General features: G+C 44.1%; 1 protein-coding gene across 2 annotated transcripts in view; it reads right to left on the bottom strand.

Annotated features, from left to right (window-relative positions):
• Positions 1-2,359: 2,359 nt before the first annotated feature.
• Positions 2,360-12,033, bottom strand: part of HEATR6 (HEAT repeat containing 6) — a 40,897-nt gene continuing 31,223 nt past the window's right edge. For both annotated transcript variants that reach the window (XM_006154424.3, XM_027774168.1), the window contains exons 16-20: positions 10,386-10,508; positions 9,572-9,696; positions 8,855-8,951; positions 6,214-6,418; positions 2,360-3,319 (exon numbers count right to left, since the gene is read on the bottom strand). In XM_006154424.3, the coding sequence (XP_006154486.1) occupies positions 2,781-3,319; positions 6,214-6,418; positions 8,855-8,951; positions 9,572-9,696; positions 10,386-10,508 (1,089 nt within the window). In that variant the 3' untranslated portion in view covers positions 2,360-2,780. The remainder of the gene's footprint in view (positions 3,320-6,213; positions 6,419-8,854; positions 8,952-9,571; positions 9,697-10,385; positions 10,509-12,033) is intronic.

Below are 12,033 nucleotides of genomic sequence, written 5' to 3'. Positions count from 1 at the left end.
AAATGCTCAAAGGAGAAAAATGATGTGTCAACACTGTAGTCCAATGAACAAAAAGCTCTTTGCCTGGGTGGCTCTATTTTTCTCGTAATTATCAAAAGGAAGTTTAGTATCCGGCACTGCAAATTCTGAATCAACAGGGCTTTCTGTAGAGTAAGTCCAACTCCAGCGTCTGTGAGGCTTCCTTTCATTACTGTAGCTTTACGGAGGCAGTGTGGGTTGTCAGGAGTTCCTGCTGCATGATGGACAGCCAGGACGCCTCTGTGAGAAGAGGATCAGCTTCTATGGGGAGAGAAGCCAGGATGCCAGACCCCGGGAATGTCTAGAGATGCTTATCCTTGGTTCTCTCCCTGTGTACAAACATTATTATCCATACAGGGACCTAGAGACTTTTACGGAAGCTAGAGGTTTATAAAGAAGGTTTAATTCAAGATTATCAAAGGATAAGAGTAAATCACCAAACAAAACATTTCACAGATCTTTTATGAAGAAAACCACCAGTGAAAGCTTAAAGAACCAAAGCATGTGAAATGCCCATGAAGAAGCTACCTCTAAGGGAAGGAATGTCCAAAATTCGAGGACTCAAGATTCCTGGAAGGTCAGGAGAAGCTCATTCAGATCCCTGAGCCCTCTTAATTCATTTTCAGAACCATCTCCAAAGAAGAGCTACTTTAAAGAGTATGCTACATGTGTTTTTAATTATTATTTGTTCATTCATTTTTATTTTGACCAGAGAGAGACAGAGACAGAGAATGGTAAAGTGAGAAAGCAAGCCACTATGTGGCAGTGTCCAATGCCTCAACCACCACGCCACCTGCTGGCCCCCATGAGTGTTTTTACTGTACCTTTCGTCTAATTCTTCGGAAATGGGCACTCCACCAACAGAAAGTTACTTTCATAGGACGTGCAGCTTCGGTCTATCTGAGTGCTGTTCCTGTCACTGCCTTTCAGACAGCAGTTTCTGAACAACCAACAACGTATCCGAGGAGGGAAGCAAAGAGTAACTTAAAGGCAAGGAGAAAAACTGAAGATGTAGGTACTTTGGTATGTTTTAAGCTAAATAACAATAATTAAATAATACAAGACCCAAATCCATTCTCTGTATCTTGATTCTTATTTATCCGACAACAAATATAAAGGTGGAATATTTTACTACTAGTTTGTTTGTTGTGCTCATGAGAGTTGATAGAGACAGAGAGAGGAAGAGAAGCAGCCCTAAGGGGCACGGTCAAGCCACAGTCCCTTCTCGATTTCTCCCTCCTTTTGGGATTTTGGGCACACAAGCACATGTGCCCAATGTTTCTCAAGCCACGGTGTCTGGGACTCAAATGGCATAGTTAGCCACGTGGGATCCAGCTGCCTTTACCCCCAGGCCATGGAGCCAGCCCTAGCTTGTTCTTACATACGTCTAAATTCCTGACCAAAATCACTTCCAATAAACTGTTGGCAACTAGGAGACAAATACAAAATATAAGTGTAAATATTCAGTGAGAAATTATGTTCATCACTACTTGGGCAATATAAAAGTGTAATTTAAAAACTTCTCTTTGGGGGCTGTCAGGTGGCTTGGTGGTTAAGGGTGCTGGACTCCCACGTGGCTGACTACAGTTCAAGTCCTGGACCTGGCAGCTTGCTCTCTCTCTTTCTCTATTCCTCTCTGGTCAAACTGGAATAAATAAATGAATGAATAAATAAAGTTAAATAAAATATTTATAAAAAAATAAACTTCTCTTTGTGGGACCAGCAGTTAGCATAATGGCTGTCACTGGGCTCCCATGCAGTCGCCCACGGTTCAAGTCCCGGACCCGGTGGCTTAAACTCACGCCAGGCACGTGTGTGTACGTGCCCAAGATCCCAAAAGGAGCATGGAGAAGTGATTGCGGTGTGGTTATCCCCCCAGGAGGTGACTTCTTGCTTTCTGTCTTTCTGTCTCTGTCTCTCTGGTGAGTGCACACACCCTGTAGCAAAAATCTCTCTCTCAAAAAAAATTCTCTTTGTAACCATCAAAGTTGCACAAAATACCCTTTCTCAAAGGCACAAATAAAAAGAAGGCAAGGCAGCCATAAATTTAGTGTATGGGACCACACTGAACCAAAGGGCACTGGACAGAGGTTGCTATAACCATCTAGGCTTGAGGCCCCAGACGCCAGCAGTTAACTCTGGTTGCTGGATGGAGGGGGGTGGTGGAGGCACCTCCGGGGCTGGCACTGGTGGAACTCAGCACAGTAGCTCCATGTAACAACCATGAGGAACTGCTCCAGGATCTTAGCAACTGGTGCAGCTGGACCAGGGTAAACTGGTGGAACAGCAGCTCTGCTTATAGCTTCTTACAGATCACCTTGATAAAAACAGATGCTGGACACACTATTTTCATTAGTTTATTATAAAAGAAAAATAAAACCCCAGATGACATCCTAATTCCTAAGCCCTCCTACTTGTTTGGTCTCCCCCACCTGAGACTAAACATCCTTCACAAACCCCAATCTCAGGCCACATACAACTCCAACTCCCTGGCTCCTGGCTGCACAGATCAGAGGGTCCCACGACCTGGACCATGGCCAGTGCAGTGGCACCACTCTCCAAGGTGTCCGAGCTATTTGAGAAAAACATAAATAGCTGCTAGCTCCTTCTAAATAGACAGTGTGACAGTGTGTGGACTGTTTCTGCTCCTGGGACTAAATCCCACACACCTTATGCTCAAGCCAGGTCTCACTATTACCATAGTTGACACCTGGGAAGTCCTGTACAATATTAACCAATCTGTTAATGCAGGAGTGCCACTATTATCCAGATGAGTCAAAATAAATGGCGAGGGTATCTTCTAAAAAGCCCACAACGGCCCTTTTGGCTGTGTCTCCAGCCAGTGCCTGGACACTGTTTAAATGCTTCAGAGCCATTGTGACCATCTGGTCTCGCTCCTGTGGGCTACGGGGTGCTCCGGTGTCATCCTCTTCTGCTCCAGATTTTAGAAACTGTAGGATATAGGACTGGATCATATCTCCATTCAGTGTAAGGGTTCTGTTGATACAGGGCAGGTCTGAGGCACTGGCCAAGCTCAGGAGGTGAATCAGAGCCTGGCAGATTTGGGTCCGAAGGCTGGCACAGTACTTAAATTCCAAAAAGTCTGTCGTGTCTTCACTCTTCTGTAAAGCGGTGACCAATGCGTCCCAGATCTGAGCGTACTGGTCAACAGACCCATACTGCTCCCTCTTGTTGGGGATTGAGAGGGCAGTGGCAGATCGGATGCGCACCTTGAAGTTCTTGCAAGATGTCACGACTGACGTCAGGGCATTGTAGGCCTGGGAGGTCCATGGGGCTATCCCTGAAAAGAATCCAAACAACCCATAGTCATTACAACAAATAACCCTCAGAAATAAGTGGGTGTGTGGGTGTGTGTGTGAAAAGGATACACGTACACTAATGCTGAGATAGTCATTTTATGTGTTTATTCAGTCTCACAAAAATCGTGCAAGGTGGGAACCAGCAGTTAGCGTAATGGCTATGTCGCTGGACTCCCACGTAGTCGACCGCGGTTCGTGTCCCGGACCCGGTGGCTTAAAACTCACGCCGGGCGCGTGTGCGTGCGTGCCCAAGATCCCGAGAGGAGAATGGAGGAGAAGGGATTGCGGCGTGACCATCCCCCCTGGGGGGTGATTTCTCGCTTTCTGTCTCTATGTCTCTCTCTCTCTGTCTGTCTGGCGAGCGCACGCACCCTACAGTGAAAATCTCTCCAAAAAAAAAAAAAAATCGTGCAAGGTCAGGACAGCAAGGGACTAACTGTGGGGTCCTAGTAAGTGGCAGAGGACTGACCCCCAACCGCCCTCTCCCGCTAGTCCAGGCTGCCACATGCTCAGGGCCCCTGCCATCCAATTAGGGCCTTTGGCAACTTAGAAAAAAGCTTCTTCTCTGGGAGGATTTTGTCCTGAGGCAGTAAAGCTTGGTGGGAGACGCAAAGACTGAATTGCAGCCTCCCCCCCACCAACCCCCACATCCTCTCAGCTGGGCGCTTCTAAGTTTTGTGCAACTGTATGCAGCATTCTTGTTGATGCTAGCAGAGAGCACTTTGTTCCCCAAGTTAGCATCCAGACACCGCTCTGCCCACAGCAAGTTATGCATTTTATTGCAAACAAAAGCTTCTACTTTCGGGGCTGGCAGGTGGCATGGTAGTTAAGAGCACTGGACTCCCACATGGCCGACCAAGGTTCAAGTCCCGAACCTGGTGACTTGCTTTCTCTCTCTTTCTCACTCTGTCCCTCTCTGGTCAAATTAAAATAAGTAAATAAATAGTTAAATAAATAAAATAATTTTTAAAAAAAAGCTTCTACTTTTAATAAGGTGCTCTTAAAAAGTGAATATATAGGGCCAGCCAGGTGGCATTAAGACAGCTGGATCCCACAAGGCCGACTGCATGTTCAAGTCCTAGACCTGGTGGCTTGGAAAATATGTTGGGTGTGTAAACGTGCAAGCCCAAAATCCTGAGAGGAGAATGGAGGAGAAGGGAATGCAGCATGGCCATCCCTTGATGGGGTGGTTTCTCACTTTCCTTCTCATTCTCTCTCTGGTGAGTGCACACACGCTATAGCAAAAACTAAAACTAAAATTAAAAATAAAATAAATAAGATGCCCAGATTTCTGTCTTGTCTTCATTCCTGTGGGCCCTAGGAAATCAGTCTATTTTTACTTTTTCCCTTACCAGAGCCACCACTACCCACTCTGCTCTGGGGTATTCGTATCCCCCAGGATAGGTGACAGAGTAGAATGCAGTTTCTTTCACTCCTCTAGCCTTCTGGATTTTTTCTTTTTCTTTTTCTTTTTTTTTGCTTCCTAAGATAAATGAGGAGGCCCTTTTCATTTTGTGGGTGCTACTGCCATTTACAAAGGGTCACTGTTAAAGGTCCCAGAACCTCACGCTCTGTCCCAGCACAATCCCTAGTCAGACTCTTGGCTCTCTTTTCTATGCGGCTCCTGATAGTGCTGCCACTCTATTCTTTGAACCGTCAAACCTCTCACTCTTTATAGTTTCCATTTCCCTCCAGGTCAGGCAGTCCTCTTTCTTCAGGTCAGTAAGCTGAGGGCAAGAGCCAGACAAGGCAGCCGTAGGAACTAACCATCACGGAGGTGCCCTGCTTTCAAAGACTTGGCTCTTCAGAAAGCAGACTCCCCACTCCATGAACTCTAGCTCCAAAGGTCATTTTTGGTTATTTCCTCAACAGAAAAGGCTGTGAGGCTCCTTCTCTACCAGCACCTGGCAGGCTGGGTTGCCTGGACACTATGGGCAACTGAGGGGAGCAGAGCCAGGTGCCCCTAACTTGATGCACTCCCTGCTGCTCCAGATGGAAATCTTGTCAGCCAGCCAGAACGCAAACGCTGGCACTCAAAGTGAATGGCATTTGGAGGCTACAGTCCATACACTTCAGCCACTGCCGGTGACTGAATAACACACCACGGTGCACAGCGTGTCAGCAATTAGAGGCAGACACCCCTTAAATGTAGTATCTTCCTCTGTGTCAAGAGCTCATATGGGGATTCCAAGCTTCTTCTTTCTCTCATTCCAGTTTTTTCCTTTATTTTTTCTTGATAGTTAAAATAATACACACTCATTGTAGAACATTTAAAAAATAAAAGCAGAAATAGGGACCAGCAGTTAGCGTAATGGCTATGTTGCTGGACTCCCATGTAGTTGACCGCGGTTCGAGTCCCGGACCCGGTGGCTTAAACTCACACCAGGTGCGTGTGCGTGCATGCCCAAGATCCCAAGAGGAGAACGGAGGAGAAGGGATTGTGGCATGGCCATCCCCCCAGGGGGGTGATTTCTCACTTTCTATCTCTCTGTCTCTCTCTGTCTGGCGAGTGCATGCGCCCTATAGCAAAAATCTCTCCAAAATAAATAAATAAATAAATAAATAAATAAATAAATAAAATAAAAGCGGAAATAAATCCTGTTCATCAATTAAACAAATAATTAGACAAATTTCCCCCCAGTCTTTTTCCTATTTGAGGTTATATTGTAGAAATGATTAAATATCCTGCTTTCGTTTTCTTAATATTAAAAATATTTTCCCAGATTACTGAGAACTCATCATTTTCTATGGCAACAAAAATATCCCACTTCCTATTGTTATAATAAATAACATTGCAACAAACCTCTTTAACAACATAGACTGCTGTGTGCTACTGGAAGAGACTATCCACCACAGAGAAAAAAACCTTTCTTACCTAATGGAAGGGCAGGATTTTTAAATACATTTCCCATTGCATAGCAAGCATTCCACCGGACTTTCATGGCAGCCTCAATCAGAACGGTGGAAATTAAAGCCTGGATAGACTCCTCAATGATTTCAGCAAATCTGGGTTTTTCTATATGTGAGGGTTGCAGAAAATGAAGCAAATTTCCAAGGGCCCGGACTGCATTGCTTTTTACCTAGAATAAAATATAAAAGCCTTAGAAATTTGTTTTGCCAGAGATAATTAAGAATGTATACTTTTAGCTTTAAAAACTCAGAAGGGGGGGACCAGCAGTTGGCGTAATGGCTATGTCACTGGACTTCCACGTAGTCAACCACAGTTCCAGTCCCGGACCTGGTGGCTTAAACTCACACCAGGCGCGTGTGCGTGCGTGCCCAAGATCCCGAGAGGAGAATGGAGGAGAAGGGATTGCGGCGTGGCCATAGGAGAAGGGATTGCGGCGTGGCCATCCCCCCTGGGGGGGTAATTTCTCGCTTTCTGACTCTCTGTCCTTGTCTGGAGACCGCACACTCCCTATAGCAAAAACCTCTTAAAAAAAACAAAAAAAAACTCAGAAGTGGGAGGAGGGCAGCCAGATGGCATGGTGGTTAAGGCAGCAGGATCCCAAATGGCTGACAGTGTGATTTGAGTTCTGGACTCAGAGGCTTAGAAAAACACATGCCCAAATTCATGCCCAAAATCCTGAGAAGAGAATCAAGAGATTACAACAAAGTCATCCCCACTGAGAAATGCTTTCTCTCTGCCTCTCTCCAGCAACCATGTGTATCCTATAGTAAATTAAAAACAAAAGCAAAAACAAGTCAGGATGTCCTAGACTTCTTAAAAGCAAAAAGGCTGAAATATGCAATCTGTAAAGGTACAAGCCCTCAGAATTCTGCCAAGTCTTGTCTGGTTAACATTCTGAGCCATCAGAAGGATGAGGTCTGGGCTGGTCCCATAGTGCAGTGGTTAAGCACTGTGCCTAGGGAGCTGGATCCCACATAACCATCCAGAGTTCAAATCCATGCCCTGGGGCACATGATAAACATGTCAGGCACATGTGCATATATACCCAAAATGCTGACAGGATAGAGAAATGTAGAAGAAAGGAATGTAGTATGACAATGCCCCATTGGGAGGTGCTATTTTCTCCCCTCTGGTGAACATGTGTGCACTCTAGTAACACAAAATTAAAATACTGGGACCAGCAGATGGGGTAGTGGTTATATAGCTGGACTCTCACATAGTCAACCACAGTTTGAGTCCCAGACCCAGCAGTTTAAAACTCATGCTGGGCATGTGTCCATGCGTGCTCAAAATCCCGAAAGGAGAATGGAGGAGTATGGTCATCCACCCTGAAGGATGATTTCTTGCTTCCTGTCTCTCTGTCTCTCTTTGTCTCTCCAGCAAGTACACACACCCTATAGCAAAAAAAATCTCCCTAAAAATAATAATAATAATAATAAAACACTAATTTTAAAAAAAAAGGTGAACTTCTACAAAGCTCCTCTCCCTGATTTTCTTAAGTGCTGGACTGAATCTGACAGAGGTCCATCATCCTCATTTCACAATGATGGAATATAAAGCCCAGGAATAATAGGACAAAGATAGTTTGAGGGACCAGCAGTTTGCATAATGGCTATGTTGCTGGACTCCCACGTAGTCGACCACGGTTCGAGTCCCGTATGGACCTGGCGGCTTAAACTCACACCGGGCACGTGTGCGTGCATGCCCAAGATCCCAAGAGAATGGAGAAGGGATTGCGGCGTGACCATCCCCCCTGGGGGATGATTTCTCACTTTCTGTCTCTCTGTCTCTCTCTCTCTGTCTGGCGAGCGCATGCGCCCTATAGCAAAAACCTCTCCAAACAAACAAACAAACAAAAAGGGTAGTTTGTAACAAGTCTAGGAGGAGAAGCTAAGTTTCACAATTCTAGCCCAATACTTTTCTACTAAATGAGAATGTCTCAATTTCTGTAGCATACTAGCGTCACCTGGGGGGGTGGGGAGAGGTCTGTATTTGTTTTAAACTAATTTTCAGGCCCTATCCCTCAGAAAATTTTGATTACTCTGATGTAGTATATCCCAGATGACTATGAGATTTTCAGAACCACAGCACTAAATTAAATGCTTGGTATGGGTAGGTCCTATGCAAGGTAATTAAACATAAGGCATCTCTGAATACAGTGAAATAAGTATATGCAATGACTTCCTTGTTACAGGTGAGAAAACAGATCTTCAGAGAAGTTAAGTAGAGCACCAAAGTCACTCAGCTCAAAGGGCCAGTTAGCACCTGACTCCATGTCTGCCTGACCTACAGCTCAGGCCAGGATATGCTCATCTTTCTGATCTGACAATTCTATTTAAAGATTTCTCAGGGAAGGAAAAAAAAAGATTAATATCATATATTATTACAAATGGACACTTATATTTTTCACGAGACAGAGGACAGTGAAAAAGCTGTGCAAGTGTGGAGTTGGGCTACTTTATGCCATGAGCATAACCCTCAGTCTCTTGTGAATAGGCACTTGGTGGGATAGTCTAAGGAACATTCCACCACACTAAGCTGCCAGTTATGCTGCAATTACAACATGCAAAGTAAAGAGAAATGCTAGGTCTTGCAGTCAGTCTACCTTGTCTTTATCCTTGGATGCTTCTATAGCTGATCGCAACATTTTCAAGAGCAGGAGACCCGAGAACTCTTCCTGGAAACTTGGGTCTGATGTTTCCCTGTTTCACCCAAAACAGACAGATGTTAAAAGGCACAACTCAAATATATACAAATAAAAGTATATTCTCTTAGTACAAGTATAAAAACTTAAGGAAAACATTTTAACAAACCTATTTTATACTAAGAATTTATAGTATATATTTTTGACTTGGTAGTTCCACATCTAGGAATGTATCCAAAGGGAGTATCTCAAAATAGATATTTCATGCACAAACATGTTCATGTATATAAAAGTCTATAAACCTAAAGCTTAAAATAACTTAAATGTTCAGGAATCAAATGATTAATCATCACAAAGTAATTTCTGTGCAATAAAAATAAAGATTTACAGAGTCAACAGTAAAGGAGAATGTTCATACATGTTACTTACACAGAGTTAAGTGACAAAAAGGAGGATATACATATGTACATCTTAATATAGTCCTAATGTATGACTTATATATATTAAGAACAGCTTATTAATCTTATTACCTAAGTGAAAATAAAACAAAACAAAGCAGGAAGCCTGACTATATAACGTGGAGTTATTACTATTAATTCTTTCAGAGGAGGAACAAAGCTATCCTCTTGGGACCTCAGTCTCAGAAGTCACCCCAGGAAAACAAGCCGAGTCCCCTACATGTTGACTATCAGAGTGTCTGTCAGGTTGCCCAGTGACCATGCTGCTTTGGCTCGGACATTCAGAGACTTGTCCTGAAGTGACATCAATATTGCATTTGCTGTGTCTGCAACAAATATGACATCCTATAAGAGAACAAAACACTGCAGTTACCTCATGAGTGCACATTGCTAGAAAGCCTTTCATGTAAATTTCTATCTGTAAATCAAAACTGATTTTGAAATCAACATCCATTTACTCAACTAGCAATTTTTCTTACATATGACAATTTAGACAGTAAGACCCCAGAGGAAGTTCTCCCATGGCTGTGGTGTGTGCCCCAGACACCAGCAGAGACTACGGATTTGCTCTGTGAACATCGTATAACTGGGCCTGTGACAGCTATCTATGAATTTCATGCTCGGGTGTTTCCACTTTGGGAAAAATGTACCGACAACGAATTTCTAAAACATGCCCTATTCACTGCATACCTCTCAGTGAGGTAAATGTCACAAAGAGGAAAGCAGAACTCCATTTTCTTCTTCGTAAAAACTATGTCAGCATTCTCAATTACTAGCAGCACATGGCACTGTCCCATTTCATTTTCATTTATCATTTACTGGGCAACCAGGGTCCTGAGCAGTGTGTTAAGTAATAAAGAATAACAGTAATGATAACAACTGCAGGCATTACCGTACTTTAGTAGAAAACTAGGAAACTAGATTACATGGTTTAATTTTCTTACTGTCCAACTGAGGAGCTCTATATCCACCAAAAAAAAAGGTGATACGGAATATAAAAAGGACATGGAAAGGCCAAACAGGCCTACTCTGACCTGTCTGAGACAGGGAAAAAGCACGTAGACACCAAGGGCCCGCGAGGTTGCAGCTTTCACTAAGCGATTCTTGCTGTCATTCAGCCCTAGCAGCATTGTGATGCACAGGATCTGCCTGTCGTTCTGCAATGAGAAGGGCAACAAAGGGAAAGTGAGAATGAAATAATGAGGCGCCAGCATCTTGTGCAACAACTGTAAAGTATCTGCATTTGAGTGCCTACTCGGGAATTGAACATTACCGTGGCTTGATCAAGAGCATGTTCAGTTCGTATTCAATTATCATCTGAGACCCACTCCCATCCCATTTATTCTTTACAATTGTGTGAACTAGGTCATTTGTATTTTTTATCTCATTAAAGACACCACCTTTTTATTCCTTTTTTTTTTTTAAGAGAGATTTTTGCTATAGGGTGTGTGCACTTGCCATAGAGACAGAGAGACAGCAAGAAATCACTCTCTGGGGGAGTGGCCATGCCAGAATCTCTTTCCTCTATTTTCCTCCTGGAATTTTGGGCACATACGCACATGCATCTGGCATAAGTTTTAAACCACTGGGTCCAGGACTCAGGACTTGAAACAGGGTTGACTATGTGGGAGTCCAGCAATATAACCATTATGCCATATAGTCCCAAAGGTGCCTTCTTCATAAAAGCTGATTTATGTAAGTAAGAACAGTTACAAATGTCACTGAGGACTAAAGAAGAAAGTAGTTTGGACATTGCTAAAGCCTAAATGTTGATGTACCCCCCAAATGCATATGCTGAAATCCTCATTCCCAAGGTGATGGCATTAAGAGGTGGGGCCTTTGGCCTTTAGGGGATTGAATCATGGGGACAGAGCCCACATGAATGAGATTAGTGGCCTTAGAAAAGAGGCCCCTGGTCACCGGGTCGCTCAGCTGGTTAGTGCAGTGCTGTAGAGACCCCAGAGAGCTGCCTTGCCCTCTCCAGAATGTGAGCACACAGCTAGGGGCCCTCTATGAACCAGAGAGTGAGTCCTCACCAGACTCCAAACTGCTGCTGCCTTGATCCTGGACCTTCCAACCTCTAGAGCTCTGAGAAGTAAGTCTCTGTTGTCTAGAAGCCACCCATCTTACAGTATTTATTTATTTTTTTTGAGAGTTTTTTTCTATAAAGTGCGTGCGCTCGCTGGAAAGACAGAGAGACAGAAAGCGAGAAATCACCCCCCAGGGGGGATGGCCACGCTGTAATCCCTTCTCCTCCATTCTCCTCTCAGGATCTTGGGCACGCACACACACGTGCCCAGCATGAGTTTAAGCCACCGGGTCCGGAACTAGAACCGCAGTCGACTACATGGGAGTCCAGTGACATAGCCATTACACCATCTGCTGGTCTCCTTATAGTATTTTATTAGAGCAGCCCAAACAACAAAGAAGAATATCATATGTGGTGGGCTCTGAGCCTAAGTATTTGTACATCCTTTATGTTAGGTCTCCATGATTCCCATCTTATCAATATAAGATTGTTTTTCAAAAGTTAAGATAGTCAGGGAACCAGCAGTTAGTGTAATGGCTATGTCGCTGGACTCCCATGTAGTCGACCGTGGTTCGTGTCCCGGACCTGGTGGCTTAAAACTCACGCCGGGCGTGTGTGCGTGCATGCCCAAGATCCCGAGAGGAGAATGGAGG

The sequence above is a fragment of the Tupaia chinensis genome, unplaced genomic scaffold, assembly GCF_000334495.1.
Source record: "Tupaia chinensis unplaced genomic scaffold, TupChi_1.0 Scaffold000407_4, whole genome shotgun sequence".
Taxonomy (NCBI): domain Eukaryota; kingdom Metazoa; phylum Chordata; class Mammalia; order Scandentia; family Tupaiidae; genus Tupaia; species Tupaia belangeri.
This window is presented reverse-complemented; position numbering and strand designations above follow the sequence as displayed.